The sequence below is a fragment of the Caretta caretta genome, chromosome 19 (genome assembly GCF_965140235.1).
Source record: "Caretta caretta isolate rCarCar2 chromosome 19, rCarCar1.hap1, whole genome shotgun sequence".
Lineage (NCBI taxonomy): Eukaryota > Metazoa > Chordata > Testudines > Cheloniidae > Caretta > Caretta caretta.
Genome location: NC_134224.1, coordinates 8,304,235 through 8,323,646, shown reverse-complemented (window position 1 = coordinate 8,323,646; position 19,412 = coordinate 8,304,235). Strand labels below are relative to the sequence as shown.

The following is a 19,412-nucleotide window of genomic DNA, read 5'->3' as shown; positions in this document are numbered from 1 at the left end:
AAGTATTTACTCTGTGGGACTCGACGGTTCAGAATTAAGAAAAGGATAATGGAACTATTCACCTGTGGTTCAAATGCAGTCTAACAATGTCAAAATAACAAAGTCATGGGTGTTTTGTGATAGGCAAAACCTGAAGCCTCTCCTAGCCTTTGTTGCCATGTGTTCTCCAGAGACAGAAAGTGTCTAGCAACATTCTTTGAGGCTTTCCCTATGCAATCACTATCTTTCCTCGACTGTGTGGTTTATGTGGTAATGCATGATTAAACAGTGCATGTCAAGCTCTTTGTATTGGTAATATTTGCTTGCGGCAAACAGGTTGGCCACGACTAATGATGACAGCTAACATTTTTAAACGTCTGATGGATTTAAGCGTGTGTATATATAAATGTTCCTGGTATATTAGTGAGTGCACAGTGCCATGGGGTGGAGGTGTTACCCTCACTACCACCCAGAGGTGTGACTACTTGCAACACATGGCTGCTGCTTTCAAGAGCTCTTTTTCATTACATAAAAATCCATGTGATCGCACAGAATCCTGGCGAGTTGGGAGGTTTAATACGCAGCAAGGGAGAATCTATTGTACTATGTGTTACAGTGGAAACCTCTTAGGCTGTGTTCTCCACAGAAACACCCTGCCACAAGCAGGTTCCCCTGTGCTGATGTGAAAACCCAGTACACAAATGCATATGGACTTTTAATAGAAAACAAAATTCATTTGGGAGTCAAGTCCTGGACCATGATTACACCAGAGTAAGGGATGGGCATGAGGAGGGAGAGGGTTTGTTGGCCCCATTGTAGCCCTGGGTGTGTCTACACTGCAAAAAAGAAAAAAAAAGGTACATTTTTAACTTGGGTTAAAATAGCAATGAAGACATGAAAATAGACAAAGAAAATAACAGAACGCCACTAGCCGTCACCTTCAGCCCCCAACTAAAACCTCTCCAGCGCATTATCAAGGATCTACAACCTATCCTGAAGGACAACCCATCATTCTCACAAATCTTGGGAGACAGGCCAGTCCTTGCCTACAGACAGCCCCCCAACCTGAAGCAAATACTCACCAGCAACTACATACCACACAACAGAACCACTAACCCAGGAACCTATCCTTGCAACAAAGCCCGTTGCCAACTGTGCCCACATATCTATTCAGGGGACACTATCACAGAGCCTAATCACATCAGCCACACTATCAGAGGCTCGTTCACCTGCACATCTACCAATGTGATATATGCCATCATATCCCTCTGCCATGTACATTGGTCAAACTGGACAGTCTCTACATAAAAGAATAAATGGACACAAATCAGATGTCAAGAATTATAACATTCATAAACCAGTCGGAGAACACTTCAATCTCCCTGATCATGCGATTACAGACATGAAAGTTGCAATATTACAGCAGAAAAACTTCAAAACCAGACTCCAGTGAGAGACTGCTGAATTGGAAATCATTTGCAAATTGGATACAATTAACTTAGGCTTGAATAGAGACTGGGAGTGGCTAAGTCATTATGCAAGGTAACCTATTTCCCCTTGCTTCCCCTCCCCCCCCCGCACTGTTCCTCAGACATTCTTGTTAAACCCTGGATTTGTGCTGGAAATGGCCCACCTTGATTATCATACAAATTGTAAGGAGACTGATCACTTTAAATAAGCTATTACCAGAGGAGAGTGGGGTGGGGGGAGAGAAAACCTTTTGAAGTGATAAACATCCATTTTTTCATGGTCTGTGTGTATAAAACATCCTCACTGCATTTTCCACTTTATGCATCCGATGAAGTGAGCTGTAGCTCAGGAAAGCTTATGCTCAAATAAATTGGTTAGTCTCTAAGGTGCCACAAGTACTCCTTTTCTTAATGAAGACATGGAGACTCGACTTCTAACTTGGGTTAGCAACTCAAGTTTTATCCCAGGCTCCCTTGCAGGGTTTCCCTTGAGCTGCTAACCCGAGTTAAGAACCAAGCTGCCATGTCTTCACTGCTATTTTTACCCAAGTTAGCTAACCTGCGTTAAGAATACACCTTTTATAGGCAGTGCAGTCATACCACAGGTATCCAGGGCAAATATACCAGGGTGGTTCTACAGGTGTAGAGCGAAGCCAGGCTCTGTAGCTCCAGCCAGACTCTATGTTGAAGACGGCATGGGGCTAGGATTTGATGCTGGAATAATTTCCCTATGAAAAACTGACCAATTTACCACCAATACTTTGTTTTACGTAGACACATAAGATAAACTTTGACAAAGCAAACGGCCTCATAGAACTAATAATCCAGGACTTCTGTGATGACGATAAGGGGACGTACACAGCCCAGCTGCAAGATGGAAAAGCTAAAAACCAGTTCACTCTGGCTCTCATTGATGACAGTAAGTAGAGATTCAGGGCTTAATCCAAAGCCCACTGAACTCAGTGGGAGTTTTTCTACTGACTTCAGTACATTTTGGATCAGAACCTTAGAGAAAGTGCCAGCTAATGGCCACAAATGGTTTCCCACAGTTATATTGTGGGTAGTGATTGAAGGTATCAAGTATTTATTTTAATGCATTTATTCAAAAGCCAGGAATCGGTCTTCCAGTAGAAGCTATCTGAATGGCTCCTTAGCACAGATCCAAGACTTTAGTTTTATATCTGGAGTCCTGGATAATAATCTTTGGCCCTGCTAGAACATCACAGCCATGGATCTGTGTTCATATATTTTCTTCTTTATTTGCTGTATACACATAATTCCCTCACAACAAACTATCTATTGACACACAGGGACTGATGGTGTGTACTGTGATTTTTAGTCATTTTAACTTATCATAACATTGGCCTGAAAATTCAAGGACGTTAACAACTACATTTGAATAAGTGCAATAAAGAAACTGCAGTGAATAGAGAAAGTCCATATGGAAAAGAGAACGGAGCTCTGTAAGGTGAACAGATAGGCCCATATGTGCAAGTGTACAGAAACATTTTTGGCTCTTTATGAACAGAAAGTTGCAGTTTTCCAGTCTAAATTCTTCCCTAAATAATACTGTAGCCTTTATTTGACAGTTCTCATTTTTAAACAGTTTCGCGATTGTTTTTAATCTTATTGGATTGAGTCTCTTGATGTCTGAATCTGTATTTCTAATATTTCTCCCTTGAAAAGTTGCAAGTTCCAGGACTCCATCCTGTATTCTTTACATACCCCACAAAACTCCTATTTAAACCAATGGGAGCTTCCACTGCCTAAAGATCAGCTCTTAAAAGCAAATTCACTGTATCTTCTTGAAAATAAATATTACATTCTGAGCTGCTAGCAGCATGAAAGGCTAATAGAGCTGACCTTGCCATGGATTCTATACTGAAGAACAGAGTTTAACTGAGGCTGGAGAGATGGCTCTTAGAAATATCATACACTGTATGTGTTTTAGAGTAACATCCTTCCCGGTTAGGAATCTATACCAAGTTACATGGAAAGGGGTTGTAATGGTTGTTTCAATGCCCTTTTGTTGACCCTGATCTGTCACTGTTTGTTCTTTCAGGTTTTGATAAAGTTGAGGCGGAGGCTGATGCTAAGCGGAGAGACTGGAGGAGAAAGCAAGGTAAGATAGCCTCAAGGTCACTGACTTTGCCAGGACTGGTGAAAAGTTGGTGAAAGCTGAAACAAGGATATTCTACTGAGAGCCCAAACAATAAGTGAAAAGTAAATTGCTCTCTTCAGTATACTCTTATTTAAACTGCTTGCTGGACTAAGATAGAGCATTTTATTTTAGGTTACTGTTTTCTGGCCATTAAAAATCAAATAAAATCAAAGTTTGATTTGTTTTAATAGTTCGAGGCATGTGACCAGCTGTCTCTGGAAGAGGGCCCCTGAACCAACACCCTGACTCTGAACATGCCTGAGATTCAGAAAAGGTCCAGTTCAGATGGGACTCAGGTCCATCTTTATCTCCTGGTGGAAAGCAGAGAATGTGGAAATCTTCACTGTCAATGGGAACAGTACATTCCCCTGTCTCCCTCCCCTACCTTGTGGCTGATGTATGAATAATGAGTATAAAAAAGCTGTTTTCATGGAAAAGAGTAGCTGATTCATAGATTCCAAGTCCAGAGAGACCTTTGTGATCATCTAGTCTGGCCTGCTGCATAACACAAGCTATATAGAACTCCCCCAAAATGATTACTAGAGCAGAACTTTTAGAAACACATCCAATCTTGATTTTAAAAGTGTGAGTGGTAGGGAATCCACCACAACCCTTGATAAATTGTTCCAATAGTTAATTGTTCTCACCATTAAAAATTTACACCTTATTTCCAGTCTGAATTTGTCTAGCTTCAACTTCCAGATATTGGACCGAGTTATACCTTTCTCTGGTAGATTGAAGAGCCCATTATTAAATATTTGTTTCCCATGTAGGTACTTATAGACTGTAATCAAGTCACCCCAAGCCTTCTCTTTGTTATGATAAATAGATTGAGCTCCTTCAGGCCATCACTGTAAGGCAGGTTTTCTAATCCTTTAGTCATTATCATGGCTCTTCTCTGAACCCTCTCCAATTAGTCAACATCCTTTTGAATTGTGGGCACCAGAACCAGATTAAAAATGGACAGATGAATTTGCCTTTTAATTGGGTTCACAGGTAGTTCATAGCAGGAGAGCAGATTGGAATATTTACACATTATCTATTCCATTGCCCTCCACCTGCAGAATATCCATAATCTTTCAATATTGACCTGACACTCAACCTAAATGAAAGGAGTAATTGGAGAGCATAATCTACCAGCATTTTAAGAAAAGTCCTGTTAGTCACCACAAGAACTATTGTCCTCGGGAACTTTTTAAAATTATACATCTAACATTATGGTGCCTACTGCATATAAAATACAAATTCCATAAAATTGGAACACGGAAGAGTTAAATACAAGGAGGACAGTGCTGCGATTTACCACTAGATGGAGCCATTGCATGGTCTAATATTAAAAGCAGACCTGCAGGAAGGACTAGGAAGACTGGTTTTTTGTTTTGTTTTTTTACTTGTAGGTCCTCATTTTATAGAGAATTTGCAGTGGAAGGTTACTGAGGATTGTGAAGTTCTGCTGATGTGCAAGGTAAGTATTACTATACAATTGTTACTGTGTACAGTAGCATCCATCTATTGTTAATATAGATGTGCATTTTAAGGAGACTGCATAAATAACACCAGCTCTAACTAATTGATATTTGCCTACTGATAAAAGGCAAGATCCTGGAAGTAAATCCTAACATCTCTGGAAAACAAGGGGGAAAGCTTCACCTAATACTGAGGGAATCCCCTGGGACAGCTGAAGTCTCATAATTAGAAAGACATCCTTGCATTCAGAAAGATCAGTATTCTGACTGCTAAACCTTAACTTCGAACAGGCAACAAACATGAAAAAAGACACCAACTTTAAATGGTTCTTGGATAAAAAAGCACATTTGGACGGTCTGTATGATCCGCAGACTGGGACTGGAACTCTTCGGATTAAAAAGGTGAAAAACATAATGCAATTGGGGGCATTCGTGATACCACTTCAACATGCAATAAATGTGGGTAGATATTACTAAGATATTATTATTATTATCATTTACTGTTTGTTTCTGGCAGTACCCACAGTGTGCTAGGCACTCTTCAAATACAGAATAAAGCATGAAAAAAAAAACCAGCAAAGGCTGGAAGATAAAGCCAGAGAAATTCAAATTAGAAATAAGGCTCATATTTTTAACAGTGAGAGTGATTAACCATTGGAACAAAATCCCAAGAGAAGTGGTGGATTCTCCTTCTCTATAAGTCTTCAGATCAAGACTGGATGCCTTTCTGTGAGAGGCTTTGGTCAAACACAAGTTATTGGGCTCAATACAGGAGTAACGGGATGAAATTATATGGCCTGTGATCTGCAGGAGCTCACTCTAACTGATGTAATGGTCCCTTTTGCCCTTAAAAATCAATGAATCCTTGACCCACAGAGCATCAACAGGTGAATGAAGGGGGCTCTGTGGTAGAGTTAATGAACTAGAGTTTTGTCTGTGCAGAGTTATCCTGCTTGGTCTCAGTTTTTCAACTTAATTTCAAATAAACCATTTCCGTATCAAAAATCCAGTATATACATAAGCGTGAGTGGCAATCTCTGCTTAGATGAGATCCAGGACCATCAATATACATCAATCCTGCAGGTGGAGACTGATGTGTATCAATACGGCTGCATGGGGGAAGCTTGCAAGGGGCTGCTTTCATTCTAGTCAATACTGTTGTTAACTCACCAAATTCACCCAGATGACCGGGGGAAATTCACCAGTACATTACAAACAGAGCTCTGATCTCACCCGCCCAAAACTGTCCCATACTTTAGTGATCTGGGAAATTTCCATTTTGAAATATTTTGCCAGCTTACCAGAGAGGATAAAGGAATATACAAAGCGGTTGTTTCTGATGACCGAGGAGAAGACATTACTGAACTTGATCTCAGTAAGGAAGGTAGGATGATTTCATACTAATAGGCAATATGTTATACTTTTTTATATATGTGTGTGTGTGTGAGTGATCAGGCTTTCAACACAGCTTTAAAATTAAACTTTCCACCTGTTTTAAGTGTTTTCTATAGTACTCATTATTTTAATATATAAATGCTTCCAAATGTAATCAGGTCTACATTATGAGCTCTCTAGTGGACTTCGAGAGTTTTCTACTCTTTTCTCTTCTCTGGTACAGGAGGCTATGTATTCCTTTATATATGTATGTTGTAAATTTCAAGCATAAGAAGTATTTAAATGTGGGATTAGGATCAGAAAATGTACCAGGTACAAATAGCCCCTTTTTACTTACTATGGTCCTGATCCAAAGCCCACTGAAGTCAATGGATCAAATCCCCTGGCTATTCCTTGCATGTGTCTCTGTCATATGCAAGTTTAAACTCCTGCTAGTTCTGCAGATCCTCAAAAGTGAGGGAAAAGCAAAATGGGTACTGTTTTCCACTGTGCAGCCTCAACAAAACTGAGTTTCTGATTGCAGAATCTTTAGTACCAGTGATGTCAAATGCAAAAGGACACTTTTACTTTCAACCCCCTGCTTTAATTAGCAGTGCTGTGAATTCTTCTACAAGTTAGAGAGTAGATGTTAGGGGGCTTATTCCTTCACCCACTTACTTCCCTGGTCCTTCTCGCATGAACAGAGAGCAACAATACCCGAAGTCCAAAGGTGCAAACAATTCGATGTTTATTGGGGTGAACTTCCAGCAAGCATGATTCCAGTTTCCTTCCTTAGTATCCTCCTTCCCAGCTCTGACACCACAGAGCCTTACACCTGTGTCCCTGTTCCCATTCCTACCCTTAGCCAAACGTGATTCCAACTTCCTTACTCCCATTCCCTGTTCCCATTTCCCCCTTTAGCAAAACATTCCCTGTTCCCATCTCCCACACACCCACCCCCTCCCACCCACACCCACCCACTTCCTCATTGACTACAGATTATATAGTAAAACTTGAGTTCTGCTTAGCTATACCTTAACCAATCATTTTCCTGAAATTTAACTAACCAATCCTAACATATTGTAACATGATTATGTAACCAATTATATCCCACCACCTTAATTAGTTTACACCCAGCAAAATTAATTATACAGCAGACAGGAACAACCACAGTACCAGACAGAGATTATACAGACAAACAATAGCAAAGTGGGAACTATAATGACAAGACAATACAGAAGTGAGGATTTCACATCCCAGCTATTGATAAGTGAGTTCTTGCCAGACAGGATGCTATCAAACTAAGTTTCCTTTTACATTTTCTAGGCACTTCCCTTTCTCTGGAGGTGATAGGAATACAATCCTGTCCTGATAATGCCTAACAGCCCAATAGCACCTTATTTCAGTGTGACTAGTTTGGAATGTGAGGATGTGACTGTTCGCTTCCCAGCTTATGGCTGCCTCTGCTGCTTAGCCAAAGGCCTTAGCCTAAGAACAGGGCCTCAGACTGTCACAGTAAGAGAAGGCCCTTACACCAGCAGATAGTGATTTTGATTCTTTCTTTTATACCTCTATAATTAGCCAAGTGATAAGAATACACCTAAATTCTTAGAGTATAGGCCTTTACAGACAGGCCTGAATATCTATATCCTAACAGTAAATATTGACAATCCTCCCAATGTCATTCCACACAGTCATTTTTCAAATCGTGACCGTGCTATAAAACCTCTCGAGCAGCAGGGAACAGAAGGAGTGAAACTCAAAGGTATTCCGAGCATTTAAACTCAGCAGGAATCAGGAGACTCTTTTCCCCAGGCTTTAAACTCTGCCATGTCATCTGGCATCTATCATTTAATCCTGATAGGTAAATTTGTATCCCATGCTAGATACATCACTGTGTATGCTGAATGTTAAGGAAGCTGACAACATCTGAATAAAGTAAGATATGTCCAACATGTAGAAATAAATGAGTCAATGGCAAAAACTTTATAGCCAGTGAAGTTTACCAATAGGAAAACACAACAAAATAAATACCATATACAGTAGGTTTTATGATCTGAAGAGGCTGTTGGTGAATCAGATGCACATTGCTAGTGAACGTATTTATGGCTGATTGAAGCTTCTTTCTGTGTGTGCAGGGTTTGAAGACATTCTCAAAGAGCTCTGCAGGGTTAGTGGTAAGTCTGTTTCTCATCTGCTTCAAACTGTAAAAATAATACTTAGCAGAGGTATGTAACTATTATCCCTACTGTACAGATGGGGAAACTGAGGCAGAGGGAGGCAAAGTGATTTGCCCATGGTGGGAGAAAGAGCTGGTCTCAGGGCTGGGATTGGGACTTAGGAGTTGTCCTTTGTTCGATCAAGAGGCCACTCCTTTCCCTCTGAAGTAAAACTCCTCTGTGTTGTAAAGGCAGCAAATGGGGAAGTAAAGTGAATGGGGAACAGGAGGCATTTAGACTCTGCTGTGGGTTTGGGGGGATTGGGGAATTGAAGTGTGGGGAGAACAGTCAGTAAACAGCTGGAAATGAGAGGAAGGGGAAGAGCAGTGAGCTGAAGGCAGGGCTGCTGCAGCAGGTGAGAGAGGAGTTAAATATATTCTACTCCTGTTTTTCACCTGATCCTCCCAGAAGGGCAGGAAATGTTATCTCTTTAACTCTTGCTATGATCTGTTATTTCTGCCCAGACACCTGCAGTTGTCACATTCTAACATCAAAGTGAGCTGAGACCTAAGTCTCTCTGGCCTTGTCTATAGTAGGGAATGTGCCCATTGCTGACAATGGGTTCAGCTGGCCTGGTGCAGTATAGACCCGAGCAAATCCCGTTCAGAAAGCATCATTAAACCCTGCACAGAGCAGGCCTAGATGATGTGGTGGTAAAAATGTTACTCTACCCACATCATTGGTGGCTGCCCCAGTATTAGAACAATAAAAGGTGAGGTTGAGAGAAGGCCCTAATGTGTCTATGGGACCTCCTCTACTTAGGATCCAAGCCTCCGGAGGAAGTATGCACATTTCTGCTGGGTGGAAGCCGTAGCGTCTTCATATGCTGGAACGCCATGTCGCTTTCAGCTGCCCGTGTTCTCCAAACAGGGTGAAACATTAGGTTCTTTTTAAAAAAAAAAAATTGCCAGTATATAGACTGGCTGGTCACCCAGTGAAATTCCAGTCTTTGAATTCTCTTCTTAGCCCTTTCTGCTAAACCTCTGAAAGTCCAGCCAACTGCAGAAGGCATTCGAATCTACAGTGAAGTGAAGTACTACATGGACTACATGAAAACAACCTGGTATCACAAGTATGTACTTCAGATATGCTAGCAAGGCTCATAACATATGGACAGTCTGTATTATCTGTCATGGAAATTAAAGCACATTGGCTGAGATCCTCAAAGTATTGTAGGCTCCTAACATCCACTCAAATCAATGGGAGTTAGGGGCCTAAATACCTTTGAGGATCGGGGTCATTGTGCGCGAACCTGCACTCCTTGAAGACAGTGGGGGATTCGTCGGAATGAGGATTGCAGGATTGGGGGGATAAGGGGTTTTAAATTCAACTGTCTCTTTACATTGAATCGTGTGTGGGAACTCGTCAGTTACCAATCATGTTCTATTTATTTTCTGCTGCACAAGTACTCCTGGGTGAGGATTTCACTGGTGTGATAATGATACTATCAAATGACAGGTTAGCTACAGACATGGGAGGATGTATTTTTTTAAAGTACTTTGTCTGTGCAGCTTTATACTTCTCTGAATGACCGCCTCATCCCACTCTGAATAACTAAATGCTACTCCTGCTTCGCATTTATACACCCTTTTATTTGAGCATATCAAAGTTCTTTCCCAACATTAGTTAATTTGGCCTCACAACACCCTTGCAGAATAGACCCATTTTCCAGATAGGCAAAATTTAGATGTGAAAGGGCCAAATTTTCAACGGTATTGAGGTTTGGGCTTTTGAAAATCCCACTAGGTGCCTTTCTGCATGTTTAGGTGCCCAAATACCTTTCAAAATCCAGCCCTAAGAGACTTGCCCACAGTGAGTCTATGGCCATCAGGAATAGAACCCCAGAGTCCTAGCTCCCAGTCTCTTGTTCTAAGCAATAGATCCTAAAAAGTCAGTTTAATCTCAAAACTTGTGCAATTTTACTTCAATGTTGTTAAAATGATATAATTTGTTTCCTTAGGGAGAAGCGACTAGAAAGTGGTGAGAGGCTGAAAAGCGGAAGTACAATGGACCAGATCTGGCTACACATACTGAACCCCACGGATTCGGATAAGGGAAAATATACCCTGGAAATATTCGACGGGAAAGATTCTCACAGACTGTCAACTGACTTGTCTGGGAAAGGTGAACTGGAGCAGAAAATTTCTGTCTGAGGGAAGAGCTAAACACCTGTTACTTTCTGAGATTTCCCCCTCACTTGGGCCTTCAGGCTCATCTCCCTCATGCTGAGATGGGGCGCACAGAAGAGGGGGAACTCTGTGAAGTGCCAAGGGGATGGTATGCTGTGAGGAAGGGGAGTGGAGGGAAGTGCACAGAGGAGGGTCATGTGCAGCATGGGCAGAGTAGCTAATGGCAGGAAGACTCCAACCCCCCTTAGGGATCATTACTGCCATGGAAGAGGAAGCTTCCAGAGAGTAGGGCTGTCCTGAGAGATGACCCAAAATTGATTTGCTTCCCCCACAGACCCTTGGGGTTTGCAGGAAGCATCCCTGCCCCTCTCTTGGAGGAGAGAAAGTGACTCTCACTCTGCCACTGGGACCTCTCAGAGTTGTTCAGATTATTTTCCCCTTCCCTGGGGCTTCTCTATGGGAAGGGAGCATCAGGGCCTTGATCTTTTAGCAGCACATAAATAGATCACATGTTTCCTTGAGACAGCTATAAACACTGTTCTATGCGTGTCTCTACATGTCCCTATTATCACACACGTTAGGTTAAATCTATTAAATAACACACCACAAACTGCACTTTCTTCTTAAAATCTCTTCTATTCCTTGCAGCTTTCGAAGAAGTAATGGCTGAACACCTACGGCTAAAGTGAGTTTCTTCTCAAATACTTTCAGATTTGAAGCTGAACTAAATGTTTACATTTAAAGCTAAACTGCCTGGTTTATTTTTGTTAATAAATGAGACTCTGCAGCTTGGATTAACCTCCACGCTGCACATCCCACCACGGAGATCCAGTCCTGGCAGATTTCTCTTTTACAAAGAGCCTTGGTAATGTGAAAATTGCTAAATGCAGGAAATTATTCAAACCTCATATTTGCAGGGAGGAGAATGTCTGGGCAAGGTATAAGCAAGCTATAGCTTTGGAAGACAAGGCAAATTAAAATGAATTAGTGCCAAGGGAGAGAAGGTCCATATGCATTTAGATAATATCCTTCTTCACTTTAACCAACGTAAGTCAATGTGTGAGATGTTGTTCAACAAAATAGAAAATAGCATTTTAGGACCCTGTTTGCCCTCACTGCTGTAAAGCAGATCCACACACACAGAGCCCCATTGCCCATGCAGAGGCCCATTGATATCACTAAGGCCCTGTTTGGGGCAAGAATCTGCCAGCATGGATCCAATTTCAGAATCAGGGCCTGTTTGCAACAACTAGGAAATGGATCCCATAGAGGGATGAATGGCTTAGGGTGTTGGTTATACTACAGTATCTTCTTCCACTAGAACTCTAGTTTAGAGGCTGCTCTGCTTGCTATCCACCAACTCTCACTACCCTTTGACAGCTGTGCAGTGGACCTGATGACGTGAGTTGGTGGATGCAGTCTAGACGCTGATGGACTGGGGCCCCTGTAGCAAAAGGCACAGTACACTAGTGGTGCCCACAGCCATACGCCCACTACGCACAGTACATATCATTGACAATGGCGAGGAGGAGCCGCACTGGCTGTCCACTGCCCACTCAGGTTTGGCCCCCACAGCCCCTCCATCACAACAGAGGGGCCACAAGGCCAAACCTAAGTAGGCGGTGGGTCACCCAGTGCTGCTTCTCCACAACATTGCCATGGGGCCAGCTCCTGCACCAGGGCTCCCTCAAGGGGCCTGCCCAACCTCATCCGCTTCCAGCAGGCCCTGTCCCCTCTGAGGGGATGGGGAGCAACACTACACCTGGGCAGGCCAGGCTGGAAGGTGGGGGCTGAGTATGGCACTGGTGCAGGAGAGGCATAGGGGCCAGCAGCTACAGCAGGGATGGCTCCACATGGATTGGCAGTATGAACCATGGGAAAAAATGTTGGGTCAGCAGAAAAGTCACTGCAGGATCATGGCCACTCCTAAGTCTGAGAGGCCTGGAAATGGAGTTCCCTCTCGCATGTAGGAGTGACCCTTCCAGATCAGGTTTGAGGCATGATAATGGGATCCCATGAGGAAGCCTGCATTTCCTGGTCCCTCTGCGGTACCTCTTCTGTAGATACACAGAGGGCTTCCGCTTTCGAGACTGTCACTCTGGGACAGTTTTCAAAACTAAATTCACTTTTAAAGAAGAAGAAGTTTTCCTAGACATGAAGCTGAAACTCCGACATCAGCCTTTTCTTATAGTGACCAGCGAATCAGAAAGGACCTCTGATCCTTCTTGGGTGGAGCACTTGTGAGATCAAGCCTTAAGCAAACATTAGAGGAGCTGCATTATCCATTATCAAAAATTAAAAAATTTGTTTTCAACATGTCTCTCTAGTTCCAGAAACAGGCCAAAAAACCCTTCCTCATCCCCCCCACCCCAGATGAAACCTAGAGAATCCCTGAAAATTTCAGACATTTTCCCTGTTCTAAAATCTCACCTTACTGCACATCTTTGCTTTCACTTTGGAAGTGAAGTTCTCTATAGAAATTAGGGAACAGGTTCCTATTAAAAACATTCAGAGTACATATTTAATAAATAAAAAATACTACATTTATCTTCAATTATCTTTTTCTTACTTTCAGGGAAGCGCTGATAGCAGAAAAGAGTAAGTAAAGGAACGTTGCACATTCTCCTTGGTTCTGTCATACAGATCAAAGGGCCATACTGGTATGTAAAGTTGAACAGTCACATTTGTTCCTTCCCAGATCGTGCCAGAGTTGTTCAAGGTCTGCCAGATGTTGCCACCATCATGGAGGATAAGGTACTACTGAGTAACTGTATATCTATCATGGCCAGGTTGCACAGATGGCTGGCAGGAGGAACACAAGGAGCTTTCCCCTACCTTGTGTCCCCATATAGTGGATGGCCACCGCTGCAGTCCCTGTGCTTTCCTGAGCTATTGCAGTTGTCAGAGGCCTGGTGTGATACCCATTGCTAACAACACTGAGCAATATGATGGTGGGTGGTCCTTCCAGACACACACACCTTCTCTATAGGAGAAAATTTTGGGGGGTAGGGCGGGGGTTCCCTTTGAAATCCACAAATCTAGCTAGGCTTCAAGGTTCCATTTTTCTGAACTTGTGAAGTGCAAGGATAGTTTTAATGCTAACCATAGGAAAAGTTACATGAACATCTCTCTCCTTACTCAACTGCCCTCCTTAGACATTAGACCCTAGTTTTCAGGTGCTGACAATAGTATATGGTAGGTGTTTCACATGCCCCTAGTCTCCCTTCCCAATCCCTGCTTTAGGCTAACAACTTTAAATATGGGTCCTGATTCTTCTGTCACACTAGTCTTATAATCTATTGGGCTGGATTCTCCTTTACTCTAAGAGCACTGTGGCTGAGTAAAGAGGCTTTAAAATGACTGTAAATGTAATTTATGCCCTCTTTAAGGTCCCTTTACACTGCCAGAGTGGTGTAAAGGGGCCTTAGCACAAATGAGAATCAGGCCCATTGACTTCAATGGAAGTATTCCTGATTTACCTGGGGAAAGTGGCAGAAGAAAGAATCCCATGTCTAAATCTCACTGACTGGCCAGTCCCATCAAAAATCCTAGCGGCTTCTGAGGTCACTTAAAATGCCTAACTTCTGTTTAGACACGTATAATCCAGGTTTTGAAAGCGATTAATATAAGCAACCTGCACTTCATGTAACCACAGCTGTGCCCACGGAACATGCAAGGAAGAGTAATTAAATTTTAACCATAACTGCCCTTTGTTTAAAGCTGCAGGCTGGAGAAGGTAATTCTATCTCATTGTGATGCTGTGACTTCTAAACAAAGATGCCTCCCTGCAGGGAAACCTACACCCCTGCAGGAGCTGTAGAATGGTTGCAGTTGGTGTGTTTGTACCATGTCAGACACACCATGGGCATGCACTAAATAAATAAAAATGTAGAGCAGCCATTCTCTCCATTCACATTATTCTGGTGTGTAAGACCCCTACACCTATCCAAAAAAAGATAAACCTGCCCAGTTTAACAGCCTGAGTAGCCATGATAATTTGTAATTTTAACAAGCTCATATGAAGTATTTAGGTTTTGCTTTGGTAGATTTGTTCACTAATAATATAAATCTTGCTCACCCCCTCAAGAACCTAGTTCTGCCACCTCTGATATACTTCTCAACTCAACTAGATCCTACTATTGAGGGACTCCTGTCTTGTATCATAATTAATAACTCCTTCATAGCCTAGAAACTAAAACAGCCTTGAATTTTATGGTCACATTAATGATCCTTAACATTTTGAAAGCAGTTAAACATACTTCTATTGCTAATGGCCCCAAACAGAGTAGCAATGATTTCAGCTGCATGGATTCAATTTTCTATATGGCTAAATATTTGTGCACTTAAAAAATGTAGTCTTCCATTTCCTGGCAAGCAAAATGGTATTGTAAGATCATGCTGTCCTAGGCACTAAATAGGAGAAGTACAATATCTGTTTTAGGTACAAAAATTGCTGGGATCAGAATCAGGCCCATAGACTTGTATTCTCAGACCACTGCGTCTCATGCTGACCATATCATCTCATGGTTTCCTCTTTACTTCCCATCTGTATCCAGCTGTTGTCTCTTGTCTTATACCTAAAGCTGTTTGGGGGCAGGGACCATCTTTTTGTTCTGTATTTGTACCACAATGGGGTTCTGGTCAATGACTAGGTCTCCTAGGTAATACAAATAATTAATAAGTATGATAATACATGAGAGAGAATCTCATCTCTTGGGATCAACACAGCTAAAACAATACTGCGAACAATAATAATCCATAGCATTTATATGGTGCTTTCCATCTTCAAAGAACTTTAACAAATGTTAATCAGTTAATCCTCTCAAGTCCCTCTCTGGGGTAGATGAATAAGCAGTATGATCCCCATTTTACTCATGAGGAAACTGAGACAGAAAAGTGGATAAGTAGCTTGCCTGAGGCCAGAGTGTCTGAGCTGATAAGAACTTATGAGTTCTTGGATCAGTGAAACTTGTGGTTTTTGGAGATCCATTTTTATCTTTTTCTTTGCCCAATTATACTTTAAGCCACTGGCTGTGAATTGTCACTGTAACGCTGTATTTACTATATTTTTAAAACAGACCCTGTGTTTGACATGCTGCATATCTGGTGACCCTTACCCAGAAATTACTTGGTTCAAGAACGAGAAGGTAGTAGTTTTTAAAGATCGTTACAAAATGGACGTGAAGGGGATAGTTGTCACAGTTACCATTGAGAAAGTCTGCAGTGACGACACAGGAAAATACAGCATCTATGTCAAGAACAAATATGGCTCTGAAACAGGGCAGGTTACTATCAGTGTGTACAAGCATGGAGAAGAACCGATCGAGCTACGGGAAAAATGATTTCCAACACACTCAGAAACGCAGGTTGGGATTTCCAAAGAGGCCTAAAGGCATTAGGCACCAAACTCCCATTGAATGTCAAGGGGATTTAGACACTTGGTTTCCTTTGAAAATCCTGGCCTTAAAATTCAGACTCTCTCTCTTTTTATTATCTATGTATAAAATAAAGGTTTTCACAGTGATTTACAGTATAAGAAATCACAATGTACCCCTCTTAAAAGCATCTATAGAAAACTGGAGAAAACCTTCAAAATCCCACTCTAACCCGACAGAATTAGACAACTGCTTCATAAAGTGTACCACTTTTCAGCTAACAGCACTATGTATCGGACACTGTGGAGGTTCATGTATACAAGAACTTATCGTTTTGTATTAAGCCCTTGTGTGTTATTGACTATCCTATAGCAGGAAAATGTTGATGTGTGCATTGTTGTTAAAACGTAATCCTGCTTGGGCCCAATTCAGCACAGTACTCAAGCACATGCATAACTAGATGTCAGCGGGACCACTGGTGTGCTGAAAGTTAGGCATGTTCCTAAATACCTCGCTGAAACAGGGTCTTGATGCACTCATGTTTACAAGTCTAAGCCATTTGGGAGGAAAGTAAGGCAGTGGTTTTGAGCCTCTGTGGCTTTGCAGAGGAGCATGTGTGCGATTACTGTGTGTACTACGACATAGTGCGAATTTAAACACATTTAAAGTACACAGCTGTTATTTCACTCTAACGTATTGTAAACTGTCAAATGATGCTATATCTGAACACGTTTAAGTGATGACAACTGTTTTGATCAGTGACTGGGCCAGATTCAGCCCAGATTAGAGTAGTATAAACCCAGAGACAGAGTTCCAGTGGCAGGAATATTTCCAGAGGAGAGCTTATGGTGTGGAAACTCATCGCTATTTCCTCTTCACTAGTGCTTAACTGGGCAGCGCTTTTTGGAGAGGGGGCATGGTCAGGACAACAGAGAAATGGGCTATTCAGTGCAATCGCTCAACAGTTTCCACGGGCAGTCACACAGAGGGGAACTCATCCCAGCCTTAACATAAAGCTACCCCAACTCCTTCCTTTGAAGTGAACATGCTGTATGAGCTAGCTGGCACAGAGTACAATTTACACTTTCCTGCACCAGAAAGGTAGGGAAGTTTTTTTTATTCCAGCCCAGTATTTTAAAGCCCAGGTGTGAGTGATGAGGCTGAATTTGGTTCTTTATTCAAAAGGCTGAAGGTTGAAAAAAAATCATGGGAAATTTTTTTTTCCCTTTTCACCTAGATAAATGACAGTGGATTACATAACAATATTAGCTCATGTGTTTTAGCATATTCCTTTATTATTTAGCATATTCCTAGATATTTATGAGATACAATAAAGCTCCCTATCCCACATGGTGTAATTGCCTCTTCATATGAATGAGATTAGAGGATGTGTAATAACAAATTACCTCTCAAATCACATGAAGTGACATGTCTAGGCAACTGCTAAATTATTCTGAACATTCTCAGACACACCAGTCCCCAAACTAAAGCTTAGTTTCTGTGCAGAAGAGGAATCCTCAATTGTACAGAACTCACTTCCTTCTTCAGTTTTTAGAATTCAGCTCCCATAAAAATTAACTGAAAAATGCTGTGTCACAAGCATGATGGGCTTTTTGACGTAACACTCCAAAGAATCAGTAGCACAGCTGGCTTTTATCTGAGAACACAGATGATTTTTGTAGAGGATGACAATAGAAATCCAGAGGAATGAAATAACCCTTGTAACATGACATATAATGCTGTTTTAAATAAAGATCAAGGTACAAATAGAAAAGTTCATTTTTAAAATGTTTGACAGCTACTGGTTCTAAACTACCCACACTTTCAGAAGAGGGTTTCCATGCCACTATTTTATCTGTTACTATTGATCAAGAACAGTGTTTGCCTGTCATACTGTAGTTGATCCTGTATTCTATGCAGTGTTTAAAAGGTGTGTAAATAAAAAATGTAAAACTTGACAACAATACAGGAGTCATACCTAAAAGTGTCCATGGAAAAGATTGTTTAGAAACAGATTTGTGTGTGCAAGGGAGAGAGCAAGAAATACAAACTTTTCTGAATTGGAGGTAACTTCCCTATATGACTAATTACATTAGTTTAAACAGAACACATCTTCTACAAAGGTGTTTTTGCAGTGCCAGGTACAATGGGCCTGTGATCTTGGTTGGTCCATAGGCACTTCTGTAACAAACATGATTAATAATGATAACATGACATAGTATTTGGAGGATTACGCATGGTTCTTGACATTCAGAATTTGGGCTGGAGTTGGTGTGGGTTCAGGGTCTAATTTCAGCTAAGGTCAGCAGAGACAGGAAGAAGCTGTGGTGGAAGGGCTTTTATTTGTGCTTCCTTTTATTATTAATTATTATTATTATTATTATTACATAGAGCAGGTGCTGAAAAAAATCAGGTGCACAAAATACAGTCCTAAATATCTGTTCTTGTTCAGATTACATGGAATCCACTGGCTCACAAACTGCAGTTACATATTCAGATTATTAAGAGCATCTGGACTAGTATCCCTTTGTATCTCTAAGACACAAAGAAGATGAAAAATAAGTACATCTAATGAAAAAGGACTTTCTAAATTCATACTTCTTACAATAAAGACATACAAACTGAATGTTGCTGATGAATGTTATCAATTTAATAATCCATCGTCCTTGATTACATTCTATAACTATCAGTGTTCAGTTTTACCCAGTTATTCTAGTTAATAGTAGTTATTCTAGTAAATAGTTGATTTAAGCCGGCCTGTTATCAGGCTTTGATTTTGCAACGAGATTTGCACAGGCGGACCTTTGCACCCGCACAGATCTGATTGCAGGATTGGGCTCGCAGGAGTAATTTTAAATTAATCTCTTAGTTTCTGATGTTTATTAGTTTTGGTTACATTATTTTATATGGCTTTAAAATAGCAGTCCCTGTCTGCAAAATAAAAGCCTACATGGAGGAGGTACAGAATGGCAGCAGCCTCTGTTCCAGTCTCTAGCAAGAGTAGCAGCTGCAGAGATGCTGCACTGTAACCCCATAGCCTTGCTATGATTGATGTATATGTGAATTCTGTCCCTAATACGTGTACACACACACACACACACAGAGAAATCCCTTTATAAAGCCTGATTTTGAGTGCAACAGATGCTTACCACTGTTGTGCACTTTAGTTTAATGTTTAGCTTCGCAAGGTCTGGCCATTGGAGGACAATGAGGACAGGTCACTATGAAAAGTTTAACAAA

The 19,412-nt window shown here is 41.4% G+C and overlaps 1 protein-coding gene and 1 long non-coding RNA gene across 2 annotated transcripts in view; one reads left to right on the top strand and one right to left on the bottom strand.

Annotated features, from left to right (window-relative positions):
• Window positions 1–18,205, top strand: part of MYOM3 (myomesin 3) — a 57,134-nt gene extending 38,929 nt beyond the window's left edge. The window contains exons 25-36 of the mRNA XM_048825483.2: window positions 2,223–2,367; window positions 3,511–3,570; window positions 5,007–5,074; window positions 5,367–5,477; window positions 6,372–6,459; window positions 8,588–8,626; window positions 9,635–9,740; window positions 10,629–10,792; window positions 11,446–11,482; window positions 13,373–13,395; window positions 13,496–13,551; window positions 15,876–18,205. Coding sequence (XP_048681440.2) covers window positions 2,223–2,367; window positions 3,511–3,570; window positions 5,007–5,074; window positions 5,367–5,477; window positions 6,372–6,459; window positions 8,588–8,626; window positions 9,635–9,740; window positions 10,629–10,792; window positions 11,446–11,482; window positions 13,373–13,395; window positions 13,496–13,551; window positions 15,876–16,139 — 1,161 coding nt within the window. The 3' untranslated portion in view covers window positions 16,140–18,205. The remainder of the gene's footprint in view (window positions 1–2,222; window positions 2,368–3,510; window positions 3,571–5,006; window positions 5,075–5,366; window positions 5,478–6,371; window positions 6,460–8,587; window positions 8,627–9,634; window positions 9,741–10,628; window positions 10,793–11,445; window positions 11,483–13,372; window positions 13,396–13,495; window positions 13,552–15,875) is intronic.
• LOC125624574 (uncharacterized) overlaps window positions 1–19,412 on the bottom strand; it is a 76,831-nt gene that overhangs the window by 45,334 nt on the left and 12,085 nt on the right. The window lies entirely within an intron of this gene.